Source organism: Phyllobates terribilis, unplaced genomic scaffold, assembly GCF_046119375.1.
Source record: "Phyllobates terribilis strain yellow unplaced genomic scaffold, ASM4611937v1 Scaffold_3__8_contigs__length_932513732, whole genome shotgun sequence".
NCBI classification, from domain to species: Eukaryota; Metazoa; Chordata; class Amphibia; order Anura; family Dendrobatidae; genus Phyllobates; species Phyllobates terribilis.
In genome coordinates, this window is record NW_027362763.1 from 533068374 (window position 1) to 533091418 (window position 23045).

The 23045-nt window shown below is 41.3% G+C and overlaps 1 protein-coding gene across 2 annotated transcripts in view; it reads right to left on the reverse strand.

Moving 5' to 3' along the window:
• Positions 1-433: 433 nt before the first annotated feature.
• Positions 434-23045, reverse strand: part of MAP3K5 (mitogen-activated protein kinase kinase kinase 5) — a 269310-nt gene continuing 246698 nt past the window's right edge. The window contains exons 26-31 of one of the 2 annotated variants that reach the window (XM_073671313.1): positions 21491-21734; positions 20534-20646; positions 18731-18843; positions 4935-4983; positions 4342-4418; positions 434-1875 (exon numbers count right to left, since the gene is read on the reverse strand). In XM_073671313.1, the coding sequence (XP_073527414.1) occupies positions 4363-4418; positions 4935-4983; positions 18731-18843; positions 20534-20646; positions 21491-21734 (575 nt within the window). In that variant the 3' untranslated portion in view covers positions 434-1875; positions 4342-4362. The remainder of the gene's footprint in view (positions 1876-4341; positions 4419-4934; positions 4984-18730; positions 18844-20533; positions 20647-21490; positions 21735-23045) is intronic. The other variant, XM_073671312.1, reaches the window with a different exon arrangement.

Genomic DNA, 23045 nt, shown 5'->3' on the forward strand with positions numbered 1-23045 from the left:
GGAAAGGTGTAGGCTCAGTGCCGGCGCCTGCACCAAAAAGGAGGAGACGACCTATGATGTACCTATACGTCATAGGTCGTAAAGAAATTAAGGGGTTCTGGTGTACACTCTATTGGTTGAAAATGAAGGTAAACATGATCACATCACTACACCTATTTATACTTCCACGTTACAAATTTCTTACATACTACCTTAGAAGGAATCTGACACAAGGTTTATGCTGCCTTAGTGGCAGAGACCATAAATTCAGCCAGAAATCACAGTGCAGATGTTAACAACCTAATACCAAAATTCTTTTATATATCAGGGTTTTCTGAAAACTGACATTACAGCTTTTACATTGATTATCTGATTTATTTATCTCTTGTCTTGTTCTACTTTGAAATTATATAGTAAAAAAAAACCAAAACACAAAATCCAATGAAAGAAACGGTTAGTTTTGAGAGGTTTATTAGTGAGACTAATGTCACAATAGCTTTAGAACAAGCCAAAGTTGGTCCAATGCACATAAGGAATGTTGAACTGGTACAGTTTGATATTGTTGAAGTGAAAAACAAATGCACGTTTATCCAAGACAAATAACTCTGCATGCAAAACCATCACTAAAAACAGTACATGGAATACCAAAAAAGTTAAAGGGAACCTGTCACGTGAAAAAAGATTATTAACCTGCAGATATGGGGTTAATCTGCAGGTTAATAGCGTTCTGAACCTGCCCGGTGCCGGCACTTAGAGCCCCACTGCTGGAATGAAATTAAAGAAGTTTTCTCCTACTTTTACATTAATGCCCTATCCATAGGACAGGGCATCAATGTCTGATCGGCCAAGGTCCGGCATCCGGCACCCCCGCCGATCAGCTGTTATTGGTGCCGGCGGCCAGAAGTACTGACTTGCAATGCTTGGCCATCTAGCTGTAGCAGCCACTGCGGGATACTACACATCCGACTCCTATTCAATTCAAAACAGCTGATCGGCGGGGTGCCAGGTGCGGGACCCAGGCCGATCAGACACTGATGCCCTATCCTACTGATAGGGCATCAATGAAAAAGTAGTGGACAACTTCTTTAACTTTATTCCCCTTGACAGCAGTTGGGTTTTAGCCATGAGGGTGGCGCCGGCGCGGTTTCAGACACTGCTATGTATATAGAGAGCGGCGACTTTAACCGTGCTCCTGGCACTGACTGACAGTCGGCTCTAATGCTGAGCTTGCTGGCGCAACACCTATGACTCAAAGTCAAACAGGCGGAATACAGTTCATTTCCCCCCGGTAGCAGAGATCTAAGTGTGGGTGCCAGGCAGGTTCAGAACGCTATTAACCTGCAGAATGACCCCAAGTCTGCAGGTTAATAGTGTTTTTTCACGTGACAGGTTCCCTTTAAATGTCACCATCATACAGTAGAATAATCCCACTGTCCCACCAGGTCATAGGATTTTCATTTTTATTTTCTAAGCGTAAAAAACAATAATTAAGAGACTAGGAGGGCTCAAATTAAAGTTTACACCTTATCAGCTCACACTTCAAAGCATTAACAAATTAAAAAAAATGTTTGATTCCCTCCGTCATTCATCAGTAAAAGGAATCTGCGTTCACACTTTACAGTAAAATGGAAGAACTATATGTACAGCTTGAAATATTAAGACTACACTATCTTGTATTCCCTTCCATAGTCCTATCAGATGCTTCATTAGGCAGCAGGACTGATTGTACTGGGGATTACGCAATGATCTCATATTGGTGAACAAACACTGAGATAAAGTGCAGCAGTGTCTCTACCAGGGATTCCGGTTTGGGAAACAACTCCAAGGAGATGTCAAGAAGACTGCTTCTCTCTGAAGTCCATGATAGCCTTCCAGATTGCACATAAAGTTCCTCCCCTGTGAATATAAGAGAAAATCATTATCAAGGCCTCAGAAAAAAAAATCAAACAATTTACAGAAACTTAAGATAAGTAGAAAATCACAAATCTGTGAATGCAGAGAGTTTGTGATGGTAAACTCCAGAAGTTTTGGCAGTTAACTAATTAGTGACTCTGGTCACGGTTTCAGTAGAGTGGTGGGTCAATAGTCAATTTTTCGTTTGTAAAAAAGTGAGTCAAGGATCCCATACACATTAGATGGCTGTCCTCTGAACGATGCTTCGGCTGATAATTCGGCTAGCAGCCATCTTGGATGTCTCTCCCATACACAGGAGCTCCTGTTTGGCTGAGCGCTCCTAAATTCTTTATGGGAGAGCCGACAACAGATATGTCTGACAGCTTATTTCCGGGACACAATACAAATCAGCAGTCCGAAGTAAGACATGCCTGATCGGCATCTCCCTCGATAATCACTTGGCCTACGGCCTCATACACACTAGACAGTCGGCCAAACCCTTTGACATTAGTCTAATGTGTATGAGGAGCTTTAGATCAGAGGTGGGAAGACAGTATCAAGTTATTAAAGGAGTTTTAAAATAAAGCTTAAAATCAGAGTCTAACTCTAGTTAAGAGAAACTGCGAAGAAAGACATACAGTTGTGCTCAAAAGTTTACATACCCTGGCAGAATTTTTCCTTTCTTGGTCTTGTTTAAGAGAATATGAATGATACCAAAAAAACTTTTTCTCCACTTATGGTTATTGGTTGGCTGAAGCAATTTATTGTCAAACTACAGTGTTTTCTCTTTTTAAATCTTAATGACAACCATAAACATCCAAATGACCCTGATCAAAAGTTCACATACCTCAGTTCTTAATACAGTGTATTGCCCCCTCTAACATCAATGACAGCTTGAAGTCTTTTGTGGAAGTTGTGGATGAGGTTCTTTATTTTCTCAGATGGTGAAGCTGTCCATTCTTCTTGGCAAAAAGCCTCCAGTTTCTGTAAATTCCTGGGCTGTCTAGCATGAACTGCGTGCTTGAGATCTACCCACACTGGCTCAATGACATTGAGGTCAGGAGACTGAGATGGCCACTCCAGAACTTTCACTTTGTTCTGCTGTAGACAATGACAGGTCGACTTGGTCTTGTGTTTTGGATCGTTGTCATGTTGGAACGTTTAAGTACGTCCCATGTGCTGCTTCCAGGCTGATGAGTACAAATTTGCCTCCAGTATTTGCTGATAACGTGCTGCATTCATCTTTCCTTCAACTTTTACCAAGTTTCCTGTGCCTTTGTAGCCCACACATCCCCAAAATATCAGCAATCCACCTCCGTGCTTTACTGTAGGAATGGTGTTCCTTTCATCGTAGGCCTTGTTGACCTCTCTCCAAATAGAATGCTTATGGTTGTGGCCGAAAAGTTCAATTTTGGTCTCAACACTCCAAATTACCCTATTCAAGAAGTTTTGAGGCTTGTCACTGTGCTGTTTGGCGTATTGTAGGTCAGATAGTTTGTGGCATTTGCGCAGTAATGGCTTTCTTCTGGCGACTCGACCATGCAGCCCATTTTTCTTCAAGTGCCTCCTTATTGTGCATCTTGAAACAGCCACACCGCTAGTTTTCAGAGAGTCCTGAATTTCAGCTGATGTTATTTGTGGGTTTTTCTTTGCATCCCGAACAATTTTCCTGGCAGTTGTGGCCAAAATTTTTGTTGGTCTACCTGACCATGGTTTGGTTTTTACAGAGCCCCTGATTTTCCATTTTTTAATCACAGTTTGAACGCTGCTGACTGGCATTATCAATTCCTTGGATATTTTTTTTGTATTCCTTTCCTGTATTATATAGTTCAACTACCTTTTCCCGTAGATCCATTGACAATTCTTTTGCTTTCCCCAGGACTCACAATCCAGAAATGCCAGTGGCTGGATGAAAGATGCAAGAATCTGTCTGGATCCCAGAAACTCACTCAGCTTTTATGCACACAACTGATTACAAGCAAACAGGTCACAGGTGAGGATGTTACCTTTAGTAGCCATTCAAACCCATTTGTGTCAAATTCTGTGCATGCTATCAGGCCAAAATCACCAGGCTATGTGAACAATTGATCAGGGTCATTTGGATGTTTTTGGTTGTCATTAAGATTTAAAAAGAAAACACATTAGTTTGACAATAAATGGCTTCACCCAGCCAATAACCATGAGTGGAGAAAAAGTTTTTTGTTATCATTCATATTCTCTGAAAGAAGGCCAAGAAAGGAAAAATTCTGTCGCGGTGTGTAAACTTTTTAGCACAACTGTATTTCATGTTGATTATTTAGCTGAACAACTGCTTGGTAATTCAATTTAACCATCTCATTGCAGATTTTCTCCTTAACTGCTATGTAATTATTGTTTTCATTACAGGCAGTTTTAACAATAGCTCCACCGGATATCCTAGGTTTCGAGATACTTCAGTGTCCGTACATGCAATGATGTTGCACAATTTACCTTAGATTCATAGATTTTAAGTCATCGCGTGTAACATGCCACAGTATATCCTCCAGTGTATAGTCCTCTGCCAAAAACTTAAAATAAACATGCGTTAAAATAAGTGAAAAGATATGTATTATTTTCTCATCAACAGGTTTACTACACATAGGTTTTCTAAGATTTTACACTAATGGCCTAAATGATAGAACATCAATGTAATATCCCACCAAACCACTTTAAAGTTGTGACCATGGCACAATTAACACTGTAAAACAAATACGATTAAAATAATGCTAATAAAATTATGATACAATATTCATTGCTAGATTTTTTGTGATTTTATTTACATCCATGTAAAAGCTGGTGCTCATAGATCCTCACATATGTCTAGTATATTAAATAACCCATTCATGTGTAAATCTCTCTATTAGTGCTCGTTCACACGACGGTATCTTTGGTCCGAGTGTTGTCTGTGGAAAAAAACAGACAGCACTGGGACCAATGGTATTCAATGGGGCAGTGCAGATGAACGATTTTTTTCAATGACCGAATCGGAGTGTGAAAAATATGGCAGCATACACTAGTTTCCTCCGAAAATTGTGTGTACCTACCCTTAGGCATGGTTGCAAGTGACTTCTCTCCAGCTAGCAGCAGAAGTACCTATATAGGCAATGGGGGAGATTTACTACACAAATGTGCCCAAATTCTGAAAATGGCATGATTAACATCATACACTAAATTTATTATGCAATTTGGACACATTTTAAATTTAATGTATGAAATGTATAGAAAAAAAGCATGGCTAGTGTATCAACATTACTAAAGTTGGGCCAATGTTTGGTGCAATAATAATAATAATCCTAGCAAAAATATACAAATATAAAGTAAATCCCACCAATTAAGGTCCAATATAGCAAAAAGTGTGAGAATTGCTTTAAAAACGAAACTTTATTAAATAAATCTAAAATTTGTTACAAATCAAAATCTGTTATCTAAAACATGAAGAGTATCACTGTTCCACCCCTCACTGTGTGAGGTTCAGAGAGTGGTGGATTCTTGTAGGGTCCGTAATTCCCTCCAATACCTCATCCACTGGAGGGGATACAGACCAGAGGAGAGATCATGGGTCCCAGCTCGAGATGTGAAGGCCGATCAGTTAGTCAGGGCCTTCCATCTAAAGTTTCCTGGGAAGCCTGGGGGTCCGGTGGCCCCCCTTAGAAGAGGGAGTACTGTCACGGTCCACCCCTCACTGTGTCTGGGATGCAGTTACTGACAGCTCAGCCGTCCAATCTTGTACAGAGGCATGCTGGAGCTGTCAGTACTGTGATTGACAGCTCGACCATCCAATCTGGTACAGGGGTATGCAATAGCTGTCAGTGTGGTGATTGACAGCTCGGCTGTCCAACCTGAGACTGGGAAGCACTGGCTATCTTCAGGTGTTCATTATCCCAGGTGAATGTCTGGCTACTTAACTGAGCTGTTTCCCCCAGATCTCTGCCAGACATACATTCAGCTAGTGTGTGGTTTGTTTTCTGTGCCTTGAGTTCTGTTTATTGATCTTCTGTTGCCTGACCTTGGACCTTGTTCTGACCATCCATCTGTTTAACCGCTTCTGCTCTGATCTGCTTTCCTCCTGGTATTCTGATCTATGGAACGTTACCTGACTACACCTTTGCCTCTTCCCTCTGTTTATGACGTACCCTCCTGGCTTTGACTTCGAACTCCTTGACTATCCAGTCTCACGGCCTGGCCGTGAAAAGTGACTCAGTGTCACAAAAAGAACTACAGGTAATGAAAGAGTCACCTACTATGATTACCACTCTCCTGAGTAGCGATACCAATAAGTGGACAAAAAGGTAGTCCTAATATTAACAATAGAATTCCGATAATAATGATTCCAATTGTAGGGGAACCGAAGTTAACCCTGATATGTAAGCATCCCACCTTACTGTGATATCCTTCACCAATATAAACCAGGGACATGTTTCACAAAATTCTGTCAGCAGTCATACAAACAATTAGAATCACAATTCCAAGAAAAAATTGAACATGGGTCATAAGGGCCAACAGTGGTTGGACACAAATACTAAATTCAGTCATCACAGCTAAGGAACATGTGTTCAAAAATTGATAAACAGAACAGATGTTCTCATAAAGACAAAATTACAGTGGTGATATATAAAATCAAGCAGCAGTGGTTGACTCTAGGTGGTTATTGTTAGAACCTTGCTCTTAGGTTTTTTCCTTTGCTGGTCACATGACCTTGTTGGCCTATTTAATCCTGCTCCGCGCTTCTGGCTTTGCTGGACTTCATTGTATAACTACTTTCTAGCTAGCCTGTGCTCTGTATCTACTCTGTTAGTTTGCTTGGTCTACGGACCTCTGTGTTCTTTATATTTTGTTTGTTCGTCTGTCTGCTACTATTTCTGTTAGGAGGTGTCCCAGTTTCCTCCCAGTCCTTAGTACTTGTAGGGATTCCTTCCCCACATCTATAGGTCTCCGTACAGACTAGCTTAGGACTTTAGCAGGTCTGATCGCAGTATCAGGTCCCCTGTTACATCGTAGGGATCAAGCTGAGTTCTATCGTAGGGACAGATCTCCTCTCTTTCCTTAGCTCTGGTAGCAGAACATAACAGTAAGTCCAGCCTGCAAATTCTCTAAGGAAAGATTTTTCTGTTCCATCATGGTGTCGGTTCAGGATTTGGCTCATCGCCTGCAGGGACTCTCTCTGGAGGTGGCCGAGTTCCGTCAGCACGTGAGTAACTGTCCTGGAGCACATTTCTTGGAGCCTAAGGTATGTTTGCCGGATTTATTTTTTGGTGAACACCGAGAATTTTTTTCATTTAAAAATGCTTGCTTATTGTATTTTCATTTGAGACCCAAGTCCTCTGGGGATGAATCCCAGCGCATAGGGTTCATAATGTCACTTTTGCGCAAAGAGCCTCAGGAGTGGGCCTTTTCTTTGCAACCTAGTGATACATGCTTCAGATCAGTGGATAGTTTTTTTTCTGCTTTGGGGCTATTATATGATGATCCTGACCGTGTCGCATCAGCTGAGACTGAGTTAAGACGTTTGAGACAGGGATCAGGTAATGTGGAAAAATATTGTACTCATTTCCGTCGTTGGTCTACTCAAACAGGGTGGAACGATTCTGCTCTGAAAAGTCTATTTCTTGCTGGGCTCAATGAAAGGGTTAAAGACCTGCTAATTGCTTATCCTACACCTGAAGATTTGCAACAGGCTATGCAATTAGCTATACGGGTGGATAGGAGACTGCGTGCAAGGGTTAATGAGAGCAAATCCTCTGCTATGTCAGTTTCTGGTTATGAGAATGTGTGTACTAACAGTGGTGAACCGATGGAGATTGGATCGGTGGCACCTCGCTCTCAAGAAAAAGACCGTCGATTTTCTGAAGGCTTGTGTTTCTATTGCGGAAAATCTGGTCATTTGATTAAAGGCTGTGAGCTTCGTATGAAGAAAGAAAAAAAAATGGTCAGTCATGCCCGTATTGCCTGTTTAAATTCCAAGGGTATATTTTTAGCTGCTTCCACGATTGCTCAGGAAAAATTAATGGAATTTCGGGTGTTTGTTGATTGTGGGTCTACTCTGAATGTAATTGATGGGGGATTCTTGGAAAGACTCAATTTAAAACCCAAACCTTTATCATCCCCCATTGCTGTGGTTTCTGTGGATGGTTCCCCTTTGAAGAATATTACTCTCAAGGTCTGTGAATTTCCTCTCACTATTAATGGTGTTCACCATGAGAAATTGGATTTGGTAGTTTTGAATAACTTGCCTTCTCCAGTAATATTGGGATTGCCCTGGTTAAAATTTCACAATCCTGTACTGGATTGGTCTACCAGTGAAATTAAATCCTGGAGCCATAAATGTTATGACAAGTGTTGTAACGGGCATATTGCAGCTTTGGATAGGGGAGAATTGCCTGTTCCTATTCAGGATTTTTGGAGAGTTTTTTCTGAGAAGGAATCGCAGGTTTTGCCTCCCCATAGAGACTATGATTGTTCTATTGAATTTGTCCCTGGAGCGACTCTTCCTAAAAGTCGTTTATTTAACCTTACTATTCCTGAGAGGAAGGCTTTGGAGGAATACATAGAGTCAAGTTTGGCCGCTGGTCACATTAGGCCCTCTAAGTCTCCTGTGGCGGTTGGATTTTTTTTTGTAAAAAAAAAGGACGGCGGTTTACGTCCTTGTCTGGATTTTCGTGAGATTAACAAAATTACTGTACGCAATCCTTACCCACTGCCATTGATTCCTGATCTGTTTAACCAGTTAATGGGGGCCAAGTGGTTCTCTAAAATTGACCTTAAGGGGGCATACAATCTGTTGCGCATGAAGGAGGGTGACGAATGGAAGACTGCTTTTAACACTCCTGTGGGTCATTTTGAGAATCTGGTTATGCCTTTTGGTCTTACTAATGCTCCTGCATTTTTTCAGAATCTTATTAATGACATCCTTAGACCTTTGATCGGCAAAAATGTGGTTGTGTATTTGGATGACATTTTGATTTATTCGCCGGATCTGGAGTCTCATTGGCGGAGCGTACGTGAGGTATTACAGTTATTAATGAACAATTCGCTTTTTGCTAAGCTGGAGAAATGTGAGTTCGCTGTACAGAGAATTAGTTTTTTGGGTTACATTATCTCCAGCGAAGGTTTTGAGATGGACCCGGTTAAAGTTCAAGCTGTACAGGAATGGCCTAGGCCTATTGGTTTGAAATCGATACAGAGGTTTTTAGGTTTCGCCAATTATTACAGAAAATTCCTAAAAAATTTTTCTAGTATTGTCAAACCTCTGACCGATCTCACCAGGAAAGGTGCTGATGCGGTTCAGTGGTCTTCTGAGGCCATTGAAGCTTTTGTGTATCTCAAGGAGAGGTTCACCTCTGCTCCCATCCTTATGCAGCCTGATGTGACTAAGCCGTTTTTGGTTGAGGTTGATGCTTCCTCTGTGGGGGTTGGCGCAGTATTGTCTCAGGATAACGGGGATGGATTACATCTCTGTGCCTTTTTTTCAAAAAAATTTTCGGAGACTGAACTGAATTACGATATTGGTAATCGGGAATTATTGGCTATTAAACTCGCATTTGAACACTGGCGCCACTTCTTGGAAGGTGCGGAATTTCCCGTTCAGGTTCTTACGGATCATAAAAATCTGATATATCTTGATGCTGCCAAGCGCCTGAATGCCCGTCAGGCTAGGTGGGCACTGTTTTTCTCGCGGTTTAATTTCTCCGTTACTTACATCCCTGGTACTAAGAATGTTAAGGCGGATGCCTTGTCTCGCAGTTTTTCTCCCATAGTCGGTGCTGAGAAAGAGGAGAACATTTTACAAGAAGGTGTTGTGATAGCTGCTTTGGACTCCGTTTTGGAAGATGAGATTCTTAAAGCACAGGAGAATGCCCCATCTAACACTCCTCATGGGAGGTTGTTTGTGCCTGGGACCTTTAGGAGAGATTTGTTTGTTGAGTGTCACGAATCTCAGTTGGCAGGTCATCCCGGAATCTCTGAGACCAAGAGACCGGTGGGTCGCAGTTTTTGGTGGCCTGGATGGCAGAAGGAAGTCATTAAGTGGGTGCGTCAATGTACTATATGTGCTAGATCTAAGTCCTCACATACTCCTGCTGCGGGGTTGCTTTGTCCTTTGGAGGTTCCCAGTGCTCCTTGGACACATTTGGCTATGGACTTTATAACTGACCTTCCCCCCTCTGAGGGTTTTACTGTCATCTGGGTGGTCGTGGACCGTTTTAGCAAGATGTGTCACTTGGTTCCCTTCGTCAAACTGCCCTGCGCTAAAACTCTCGCTAAGGCCTTTGTCAAGGAAATTGTCAGACTTCATGGCGTTCCTACTGACATTGTTTCTGATAGGGGTCCTCAGTTCGTGGCTCGTTTTTGGCGTGCCTTTTGTGACAGGTTGGGAGTTCATTTGTCGTTCTCGTCCGGATATCATCCTGAATCTAATGGCCAGACAGAAAGGAAAAACCAGGATGTTGAGCAGTTCTTGCGTTGTTTTGTGGCAGACAATCAAGAGGGGTGGTCTGAGTTTCTGCCACTTGCTGAATTTGCTCTTAACAACCATACATCTTCTTCTGCTGGTTGTTCGCCTTTTTTTTGTTGTTCTGGGAGACATCCGTCGTTTGGGTCGTTCTCCAAGTTGGGATCTGCCGTGCCTGAGGAGGAGAATTTTTCCGGTGATTTAGAGAGAGTTTGGACGGATGTGCGTTGTAATCTTCAGGAGGCCAACAGAAAATCTAAAGACTACTTTGATAGGAAACGACAGGAGGTTTTGTTCGCTGTTGGTGACATGGTTTGGTTGTCCTCTAGGAATTTGCGGTTGAGGATTCCTTCTAAGAAATTGGGTCCCAAGTTTGTAGGGCCCTTTAAGGTGCTTCAGGTTGTCAACCAATCTGCTGTTAGGTTGGAGGTTCCTACCTCCTGGAGAATTAATCCGGTATTTCATGTCTCTCTGTTGAAAAAAGCGGTTGTATTGGATTGTGACGCCTCTGCCTCTGTTCCTCCGGTGGTGGAGGACGGGGAATATGAAATTTCTCGCATCCTTAACTCTAGACGGTATAGAGGTAGTTTGCAGTATCTTGTGGCCTGGAAAGGTTTCGGACCCGAGGATAACTCTTGGGTGAGGTCGGATGATGTTTCCGCGTCCAGACTTATCAGAGCGTTTCACAGGAGATTTCCTGATAAGCCTGGTCCTAGGGGATCCGGAGGATCCTCTTAGAAGGGGGGTACTGTTAGAACCTTGCTCTTAGGTTTTTTCCTTTGCTGGTCACATGACCTTGTTGGCCTATTTAATCCTGCTCCGCCCTTCTGGCTTTGCTGGACTTCATTGTATAACTACTTTCTAGCTAGCCTGTGCTCTGTATCTACTCTGTTAGTTTGCTTGGTCTACGGACCTCTGTGTTCTTTATATTTTGTTTGTTCGCCTGTCTGCTACTATTTCTGTTAGGAGGTGTCCCAGTTTCCTCCCAGTCCTTAGTACTTGTAGGGATTCCTTCCCCACATCTATAGGTCTCCGTACAGACTAGCTTAGGACTTTAGCAGGTCTGATCGCAGGATCAGGTCCCCTGTTACATCGTAGGGATCAAGCTGAGTTCTATCGTAGGGACAGATCTCCTCTCTTTCCTTAGCTCTGGTAGCAGAACATAACAGTTATACTGATTAACCTGGGTCTATAGTGTGGGTTCAATTACCCTATGGACTTTTCTGAGTCTTAAAGCAGTTAAGAACAGGGAAAAGATGACATCCTTGATTGACCCCGCTTTTTCAACACCAACCAAATAGCTAAGAACTTTCTATTTTTGTACATCACCACTGTGTTTCGTATAAATTTTGTGATTTAGTCTTTATGAGAACATCTGTTCTGTTTATCAGTTTTTGAACACATGTTTCTTAGAAGTTATGACTGAATTTAGTATTTGTGTCCAACAAATGGCCCTTATGATACCCATGGTCAATTTAGTCTTGGAATTGTGATTTTGATTCTATTTGTTTGTATGACTGCTGACAGAATTTTGTGAAAACATGACCCTGATTTACATTGGTGTGGGATATCACATTTAGGTGGGATGATTACATATCAGGGTTAACTTTGGCTCCCCCACAATTGAAATTATTATTGCAATTTTATTGTTATTATTAGGACTACCTTTTTGTCCACTAATTGGTATCGCTACTCAGTAGAGTGGTAATCATAGCAGGTGACACTTTCATTACCTTTAATTCCTACCTATTTTTCTTGTTTTAGATAACTGATTTTGATTTGTTTCAAATGTTAGATTTATTTATTGAATGTTAGTTTTTAATGCAATTCTCACACTTTTTGCTATATTGGACCTATGTAAGGGCAAAAAATTACAATTGCGGGTCCGTATTCCTTTTAGCCAAAACTGAGCAAAAATGTTGTACCACTTGGCTACTCAAGAGTGCTAAAATGATATACTGGAAACAAAGTTCATGAGACGGATGTATTCATGATCAGAGCACTCCCTGTCTTTTTTCGCCTTTCAGGTTGATTATTTAACAGATTTCTGTATCTGCAATTATAGACAGCAAGCTATCAGTCACTGCGGAGAGAAAGACGAAGGAAGCACTCTTCTCATGTACTCATAGCAGTAACTAAACAGTACAATGTTTTATGTAAGCTTTGCTACAAGGCGGCTGTGGCTTTAATATGCTGCCCATACAAAAAAGCAGTAAATTAAATTGACAGATTGCCGTTAAAACTAGCCTAGCAAATTGTGATACTATTGATAATTCCCTCCAAATAAGTTATTCATGTCCACAGCTTAATGTCATATAAGCATATTGATTGCATACAACCTGGCACCTCATTTGGTTTGATTCCAAAACTGCTTAACCCCTTTCTGATGTGGAGCATAATAGTACGCCCCACTTCAGAGCCCCCTGTTCAGCGCGGGATCCGGCACGTAGCCCGCACTTTTCTGGGCACATGACAGCTGATCTATACAGTTGACATGTGCCCGCAACAGCCCGTGGGTGGAATCACGATCCACCCGCGGCTGTTAAACCAGTTAAATGCTGCTGTCAATCTCTGACGGCGCATCTCTAACTCCGGGAAGCGCGTCATTCGCCACGCCCATCAGCAACCCCGTCGCATGATTGCAGGTCACCAATGTGTTGGCATGACAACCTGGGGTCTGCAGGAGACCACCGTGGTTGTCACTGCCAGACTGCTATTATATATATATATATATATATATATATATATATATATATATATATATATATATTGGTCGACACTGATAGCAAGTGAGCAAATCTGCTACACACAGGTGATCTGATCATCGCCTGTGTGTAACAGACGGGATCAGACAACTGCAACTTCTAGTCTCCTATGGAGACTATTGAAGCATGCAAAAAGTAAAAAAAAAAAGTTTTTAAAAATATAAAAGTTTAAATCATAGCCCTTTCGCCCCATTCAAAATAAAACAGTAATAAAAAACACACACATATTTGGTATCGCCACGTTCAGAATCTCCCGATCTATCAATATAAAAAAAAATAATCCGATCGGTAAACGGCGTAACGAGAAAAAAATTCTAAACTCCAGAATTATTTTTTTTCGGTCGCTACAACATAGCAATAAAATGCAATAACGGGCGATCAAAATATCCTATCTACCCCAAAATGGTACTAATAAAAAACGTCAGCTCGGCGCCAAAAAATAAGCTCTCACCCGGCCCCAGATCACGAAAAATGGAGGCGCTACAGTTCTCGAAAAATGGTGCCATTTTTTTTTTTAACTAACTTCGGATATTTTTTCACCACTTAAATAAAAAGGAAACTATACATGTTTGGTATCTATGAACTCGTAATGAGCTGGAGAATAACAATGGTAGGTCAGCTTTAGCATTCAGTGAACATGGTAAAAAAAAAAAAAAAAAAAAAAAAAAAAAGCAGCACAACGGTGGAATTGCCCTTTTTTTGCAATTTCACTGCACTTGGAATTTTTTTCCCATTTTCCAGTACAAAATATGGTAAAACCAGCGATGTAGTTTAAAACTACAACTTGTCCCGCAAAAAATAAGCCCTACATGGTTATATTGACCGAAAAATAAAAAGGTTATGGCTATGGGAAGAAGCAAAAAACGAAAACTGGAAAATGCTCCGGTCATGAAGGGGTTAATATTTACAGTGGCGTATAAAAGTTTGGTCACCCCTGGTCAAAATTACTGTTATTGTGAACAGTTAAACATTTTGAAGATGGAATTATCCCTAAAAGGCCTAAAGTTAAAGATGTCACATTTCCTTTGTATTTTAGGCAAAAAATATATACAGTACAGACAAAAAGTTTGGACACACCGTCTCATTTAAAGATTTTTCTGTATTTTCATGACTTTGAAAATTGTACATTCACACTGAAGGCATCAAAACTATGAATTAACACATGTGGAATTATATAGTTAACAAAAAAGTGTGAAACAACTGAAAATATGTCTTATATTCTAGGTTCTTCAAAGTAGCCACCTTTTGCTTTGATGACTGCTTTGCACACTCTTGGCATTCTCTTGATGAGCTTCAAGAGGTAGTCACCGGAAATGGTTTTCACTTCACAGGTGTGCCCTGTCAGGTTTAATACGTGGGATTTCTTGCCTTATAAATGGGGTTGGGACCATCAGTTGTGTTGTGCAGAAGTCTGGTGGATACACAGCTGATAGTCCTACTGAATAGACTGTTAGCTGCTTTTTTCTTGCCATAATACAAATTCTAAGAAAAGAAAAACGAGTGGCCATCATTACTTGAAGAAATGAAGGTCAGTCAGTCAGAAAAATTGGGCAAACTTTGAATGTGTCCCCAAGTGCAGTTGCAAAAACCATCAAGCGCTACAAAGAAACTGGCTCACATGAGGACCGCCCCAGGAAAAGAAGACCAAGAGTCACCTCTGCTTCTTAGGATAAGTTTATCCGAGTCACCAGCCTCAGAAATCGCAGGTTAACAGCAGCTCAGATTAGAGACCAGGTCAATGCCACACAGAGTTCTAGCAGCAGACACATCTCTACAACAACTGTTAAGAGGAGACTTTGTGCAGCAGGCCTTCATGGTAAAATAGCTGCTAGGAAACCACTGCTAAGGACAGGCAACAAGCAGAAGAGACTTGTTTGGGCTAAAGAACACAAGGAATGGACATTAGACTAGTGGAAATCTGTGCTTTGGTCTGATGAGTCCAAATTTTAGATCTTTGGTTCCAACCATCGTGTCTTTGTGCAACGCAGAAAAGGTGAACGGATGGACTCTACATTCCTGGTTCCCACCGTGAAGCATGGAAGAGGAGGTGTGATGGTGTGGGGGTGCTTTGCTGGTGACACTGTTGGGGATTTATTCAAAATTGAAGGCATACTGAACCAGCATGGCTACCACAGCATCTTGCAGCGGCATGCTATTCCATCCGGTTTGCGTTTAGTTGGACCATCATTCATTTTTCAACAGGACAATGACCCCAAACACACCTCCTGACTGTGTAAGGGCTATTTGACCAAGAAGGAGAGTGATGGGGTGCTACGCCAGATAACCTGGCCTCCACAGTCACCAGACCTGAACCCAATCGAGATGGTTTGGGTTGAGCTGGACCGCAGAGTGAAGGCAAAAGCGCCAACAAGTGCTAAGCATCTCTGGGAACTCCTTCAAGATTGTTGGAAGACCATTTCCAGTGACTACCTCTTGAAGCTCATCAAGAGAATGCCAAGAGTGTGCAAAGCAGTCATCAAAGCAAAAGGTGGCTACTTTGAAGAACCTAGAATATAAGACATATTTTCAGTTGTTTCACACTTTTTTGTTAAGTATATAATTCCACATGTGTTAATTCATAGTTTTAATGCCTTCAGTGTGAATGTACAATTTTCAAAGTCATGAAAATACAGAAAAATCTTTAAATGAGAAGATGTGTCCAAACTTTTGGTCTGTACTGTATATTTTCATCTTTTACATTTTATAAAATTACAAAATGGAAAATTGGCCGATGCAAAATTTGGTCCCCCTTAGAGATTTGTGTGCTTAGATACATTTGACCAAGGTTTCAGACCTTAATTAGCCTGTTACAGTTTTTCACTATCATTAGGTGATGCAAATTTCCCAGCTTTATAAAAACCCAGCCTCCTCTATCCTTGTGCCAAAAACAGCAGCCATGGGTTCTTTTAAGCAGCTGCATAGAACTCTGAAAATAAAAATGGTGCGGGCTCAACAAAGCAGGAGAAGGCTATAAGAAGATAGCAAAGCGTTTTAAAGTTGCCCTTTCCTCATTTCGAAATGTAATTAAGAAATGGCACTTGACAGGAACAGTGGAAGTCAAGATAAAGTCTTGAAGACCAAGCAAAATTTCAGTGAGAGCTGCTAGTAGGATTTCTAGAGAGGCAAATCAGAACCCCTGCTTGACTGTAAAAGACCTTCTGAAAGATTTAGGAGACTCTGGAGTTGTGGTACATTCTTCTACGGTTCAAAGATGCACAAATATGGCCTTCATATAAGAGTTATCAGAAGAAAACCTCTCCTGTGTCTTCACCATAAAATTCAGCATCAGAAGTATGCAAAAGAACATCTAAACAAGCCTGCTGCATTTTGGAAACAAGTCCTGTGGACCAATGAGGTTAATATAGAACTCTTTGGCTACAATGATCAAAGGTATGTGTGGAGAAAAAAGGGCACAGAATTTCAGGAAAAGAACATATCGCCAACCATTAAGCATGGGGCAGGATCAATCATGTTTTGGGGTTGTGTTACAGCCAATGGCCCGGGGAACATTTCACGGGTAGAGGGAAGAATGGATTCAATGAAATTTCAACAAATTCTTCATGCAAACATAACACCATCTGTAAAAAAGCTCAAGTTGAAAAGAGGGTGGCTTCTACAAATGGATAATGATCCTAAATACATGTCAAAATCCAAAATAGTCTACCTCAAAATACGCAAGCTGAAGGTTCTGAGATGCCCCTCACAGCCCCCTGATCTGGACATCATTGAAAATCTGTGGCTAGACCCTGAAAATGGCAGTGCATGCAAGATGGCCCATTAGATTATTTCATCTTCAACTTGCTTAACTGTTCACAACAACAGTCATTTTGTCCAGGGGTGTCAAAACTTTTACATGCCACTGTAGGTATTAAACATTAATAATTTAGTCATCAGATGATGTCCCGTTTCAGTGACCAGGACGATGCAGCAAATCATTGGCTTCAGCAGTCAGGTGACTGCACAGTGGGACGTCATCAGTCCCAGTCACTATAAGGGCAAAAGGTGGAAGTCTTGTGCTGAAGTTACAGAGCGATTAAAAAGGATATATTGGATTTTTTTATTACTCTATTCAAAGAATTTTTGCCCCTTTGGGGCATTTTAACCCCTTCATGATCGATACCATCATAGGTCGTGTCCCGGCATTTGATGCAGGCTCTGGCGGTGAGCCTGCATCTTCTCCGGCACATGACAGCTGATTTGATCAGCTGTTATTTGCCCCTAACCTCTGCGGATGGAATCGCAATCCATCCGCGGCTGTTAACATGTCAAATGCCGCTGTCAATCTCTGACAGCGTCATTTAACATGATCACGCCAGAATCTCGTCACAAACCCCGCCCATGTTATAAGATCGCGAGGCGCCGATGGGTTGGCATGACATGTCAATGCAGATCTCCTGTGGACCGTTCATAGGAGATGATGATTTTTGATACACATAGCAGGGCTGAAGCCTGCTATGTGTAGCACAAGAGATTAGATGATCACAGCTTCAAGTCTCTTAAAGAGACTATTGAATCAAGTAATAAGTAGAGAAAAAAATGTTTTTAAAACATTTACAAAATGAAAAAAAAATCTAAAAAGTTCAAGTCACCCCCTTTTGCCCCATTCAAAATAAAATAAAACTTTTTTTAAAAAAAATACACATTTAGTATTGCTGTGTTCAGAAACGCCTGATCTATCAAAATATAAACGAAATGAATCCGACGGGTAAAAAGCGTAACGAGAAAAAAAATCGAAACGCCATAAGTTTTTTTGGTTGCAGCAAAAAAAGCAATAACAGGTTTTCAAAACATTGTATCTACCCCAAAATGGTATCAATAAAAACGTCAGCTCGGCATGCAAAAAATAAGCCCTCAACCAGCCCCAGATCCTGAAAAATGGAGACACTACGGGTCTCAGAAAATGGTGCCTTTTTTTCGTTTTTTTTTTATTTATTTATTCTTTTTTTTTTTTTTTTTTTTTTTTTTTTACAAACTTTGCATTTTTTTTCACCACATAAATAAAACAAGAACCTATACATTATACATGTTTCGTATCTGCAAACTCATAATGACCTGGGGAATCTTAATGGCAGGTCAGTTTTAGCATTTAGTGAACATGGTAAAAAACAAACAAAAAACTTGGAATTTTTTTTCTCATTTTCCAGTACACTATATGGTAAAATCAATGGTGGCTACCAAAAATACAACTCGTCCCGCATAAAACATGCCCTCATATGGCCATATCGACAAAAAAATAAAAAAGTTATGGCTCTTGGAAGAAGGGGAGCAAAAAACAAAAATGGAAAATCCCAAGGTCGTGAAGGGTTAACATTTCATTATAATTCATTGCTAATTGGTCCTGTAACTGAGCTGACATTTAAGCTATTGTTACAGTGGAAATGCAGCTACAAACAATTACAAGCATTGATGTGACTTGACCAGGAAGATTTATTGCTGATTACTAAATTGAGTTTAACCAGTGATAAACTTCCTTTGCCCTCTCTCTAACTTTCTGAGGGCTGCTTACTTTCTGTGCAGCTGTTAACTCAAAATTGACATATATTCCGTATATAACTCTGCAGGGACATTTCTAAGATGTCTGTTGCTCCACAAGCACTTAAACTGTGAGTCAAGCAGATGTGCTACGTACCTTGTTTATTGAATCCTCATCGACTTGATGTTGCTGCAGCCAGTAGAGGAGTTCTAGGTCTTCACTGCATGCATTGGGGTTTTTTATATGGGACACTGAAATACCAGGGATATCTGTTCCAGAAATTAACTTGTTAATCATCTCAGATGTAATTGTTGTACATTTTATCGCAATTAGGCCACGGCCCCACTATCAGTATTTGGTCAGTATTCTGTCTGTCTGCATTTTTCTCAGGAGTAGGAGCCAAAACCAGGTGAGGAACAATCAGAGAAAAGGTATAATAGAAACAAGTCACCAATTCTGCATTTATCACCCACTCCTGGTTTTGGCTCCCACTCCTGAAAAAAAATACTGACCAAATACGGATAGTGGGGCCGTGGCCTTACAGCTAAAATGTCACATATTTGAGAAAAAAACTACCTGCCTAAATACAAACTGGAACTCAATTTTAATATATCTTCGTAGATTATAAAAACCTCCTCCTAAATAAATTGGTGACTAATGTACATGATCTGAACCATAAGCTTTTTTAAGATAACATTATTGAGGTACAGTTTTCTGCAAAGAAAACCAAGTCTTACTTACGATGAAGAATCATGAGAATCATCTTGTCATAATCAGTTAACAATCACACATCCTCCTCATAACTTTTTCCAAGAAAGGAGGGTATGGCCAAAGGGTGCAGCTGGCCGCATGTGATCAAGACTCCACCAACTGCTGTGACCAATTGCTGGACAATTTTGTTTTACAATTGTCAGGTGGGAAGAGCTTCAACCATGTTGCTGCTGCACAACTGCTATTTAATCTTTCCGTAACCCTTAAGGGGTTGCCCTCGAACAAAGTACATTTTAATCAATAAATCTTGGAATATTTCTAAGTGCCACAGTTAGTTGTGTTTTAAATTTTTTTCCTCTGCTGAGATAATCATATAAATGTTCCCCTGCTATGTACTGTGTTATTTGCTGGGTCCGCCATGATGCAGTTTATAGTTGCATATAACACAGCGCCTGGATAGAAGAGGAAGGATAAATGAATATATCGGTGACACTGGGACTCTCATCTGTTTGTTTTCTCACAGGAACGAGTGTTTCTGCCATGTCATCAGCACTGTCTCAATTCAAGTGACATAAGAGATAACCTGGCCCCAGAGCTAGTACATCACTGACTTGATTTATGAGGTTTGGCGACATGGCAGAAACACTTATTCCTGTGATAAAACAAATATGCAGGAAAATGTGTTCACTGACATAAATGAGCAGTTGAGGTCCTTGCTGTTTTACCAGAATATTCACCTGTAGCAAGGGCACATTTCTAAGATTAAATCAGCATAGGAACATTTTTTAAACACAACTAATTGTGGAATTTATTAATATTCCAAGATCTATAGATGAAAATGGTCTTTGCTCTTGTTTTGAACTGTTTTTGTGGCTGTTTGGTGCCAAAATTCGCATATTATGCAAAATAGAGCATAATTGCATAAAAATACTGGTGTACTCAAAAACACACCCAGGGGAAATTTAAGTGGACTTGTGTGAAATGTTGTCACTTTTAAAAAAAAAAAAAAAAAAAAAAAAAAAAAAAAATCGCAATTTTTGAATCAGGTATAAACAACTGGAATCGCTAAACTTGGCCCACAGAGCGTAAAACAACAAAAAAAAAAAAACAGGCAAGCACATATAAAACAGACTTCAAAAAAGGTAAAAACAGAATAATGAATTGGGTGCTAACAAAAAAATCGCAAGGGCAATGATTAAATAGGGTCTACATCTATACACAATTTTGACATGCATAGCTCTTTCTTACTTATCGACTGTGTACGGTTTTGAAGTCGTTTGATCTCTTGATCCTTTTCTTCAATAGCCTGATGTAGTAATACCTGGAATTCCCTCTCTTTCTGTAGCAGTTCCTCTAGAAGCCTACATCAACAAATCACATTATATAGACAATAAAGTTTAATAAATCATTTGAAAACAGACTAAATTAACATATCTTACAGGGTCATATACTGTCAAGATACCATAGAAAGATAATGTCACGGGTTTACAGAGACAGAAAGGAGTCAGAAGACTGCAGTGTCTGAGTTCTCGTACTCCTGCATTGAATAGAAACACTTCTCCCTCTTATTGAATGGTGCTAGTTTCTTTCAGCATTGCAGGAGTTAATCTGCTCAGCTTTGAGTCTCTGTAGCTTCCTTCTGGAAGTTCTCAGCTGTGCAGCAACAGCCACTCTCTTCTCCTACATAGTCTCTGCTCTGGCAGTCAGGGATTGCCAGTGTTAAGTCTTGTACTGCCTTGTGAGGAGTGGAGGATTCGATGTTAAGTAGAGGCATTTAAGGAGAGTTGTTTTATGACTGTTGCTTGGTGTTTTGGCTGTGTGCATAGTTCCTTCCTCTTCTGTTTAGCTTCCTAATTTGTACGGTGTTGTCTGTGAGTGCATTTTTTGTGTGTTTGGTATTTTCATTTGTCCCTGTAAGTCCTCCCTTGTTTGTCTAGTTGGTGTATTTACATACACTATTCCTCCCCACTTCCCTGGGTGGGGGAAGAGGACAGATAAGGGCTGATTCAGGAGAACAGCAATGTACGTGGCCCCAGCATCTTCGCCATCTAAAGTAACCTGGGGAACAGGGATAGATAGGGTGCCCCTATTGTTATTGACAGGGTAGAAGCCCCTGGTTCTGGGTTGTCAGACAACAGTATTGTGATACATAGATTGCTTGTTACTGCCAATCTGGATATCTAGATCTCATTACAGTTTTCTTACCTATTCGACTCAAGTTTAAGTCTCCCCAATTGCATATTAAGAGATCTGTGAGCACTCTGAGACTCATGAGACACAGTGGAACTGAGAGTGCTTACACCAGAGGTATGCACGTTATCCTCATTCACTGCACTAGGCATCTCGCTGGTCTGGTGTGTCGTGTGTCCATTAGGGTCTTCCTCCACCTCAATGTCATCTTGGTCTGCAGGATCACTTTCAGAAGTAATACTAAAATGAGGCCGCAGTTCTGAAGAGCCAAAGAGAGATATATGAGTGTATGCCATCGCTAATCATGCTGAAAATATATGAGACATTGGTGAGGGTGTTAAAGAGGTACAGTGAACTTTTAATAGTCAAGACTAATCAATTAGTAAACCATACAGACTTATAACTACTGGGCTAGCTAAGTGTCTAAACAGCTTCTGTGTCTTATTATACATTTTCCTGTTTTGGTCTGCCCTATCACTTTCTGGATTGGTTTTTATAAAGTCACACTGCACATCTTTCCTGGCTATACCGCTAGGTGCACTTGGGTTTAGCAGTTCCAGCCCTTCAGCTAAGGGGTTTACCTTACATGTCTACCGCACCTGCGGGTTTTGCTCTGCTCTGCTTGTCTACCGCACCTGCGGCTCTGTTCCTGTATCCCAGTCTGTACTGGTCCCTATCCTGCCTGCGTTCCTACCTGCCAGTACCCACCTGTCTGCATACCAGCCGTGCCTGCCAGTACCCACCTGTCTGTATGCCAGCCTAACCTGCATTCCCCGGTGTGGGTCAACAGCTGTGATCGGAGTCTGACCTGGAGTAGCACCTGGTCCCTCTGCTTGGTTCCTCCCTGGTTCACGGAGTCGACTGAGCCGCCGTGTGACCTTGGTCGAACCGAGTTGATAATAAGTCACGCCCCTCCAGGCACTCCTCGGTTCATGGTCCAGTGGGATCACTAACCACGCTCACGCCAGTCAGTCCGGGCGTGTGCGTAACAGTTTGCTCAGGCCATGGTCCCCATTGAGCCCCACGGCCCTTCGCTCTCTGAGACATTTGAATCCTTGTCTGGCGAATACGTGCACCAAGGAAAAAAAATTTCTCAAGCTGAGGTCCAGGCGATTTACGCACCAGCCCAAATGGAGCTATCAGCACTCATTCCTGCAGATCCACCACGGTACTACGGGAATCCAAAACAAAACCGTGTGTTTGTGGAGCAATGTATGTTGCATTTCAAATTCTATGCTTACTATTTTCCCACTGATCGGGTTAAAGTAGCATTTCTGATGTCCTACTTAGCGGGTGATGCCTTGAATTGGATCACCCCCCTATGGGAAGCATGGGATCCTATCGTCTCTGACCTGCAGGCCTTCCTGGTGGCCTTTCTAATGGTCTTCGATGACCCTAACCCTGAGGCTTCTGCTAAAGCTTCCCTTCCCAATATCCTGGAGCAGTCCCGATGGGTGATGCGTGTAGGTAGCCTACCAGCTCTCCAGCCTGAAGACACTGCTGCCCACACAGAATCCACACCGGATGACAATGCTCCACAGACTACTTCTCTTCCCAACCTCAAGAGGCA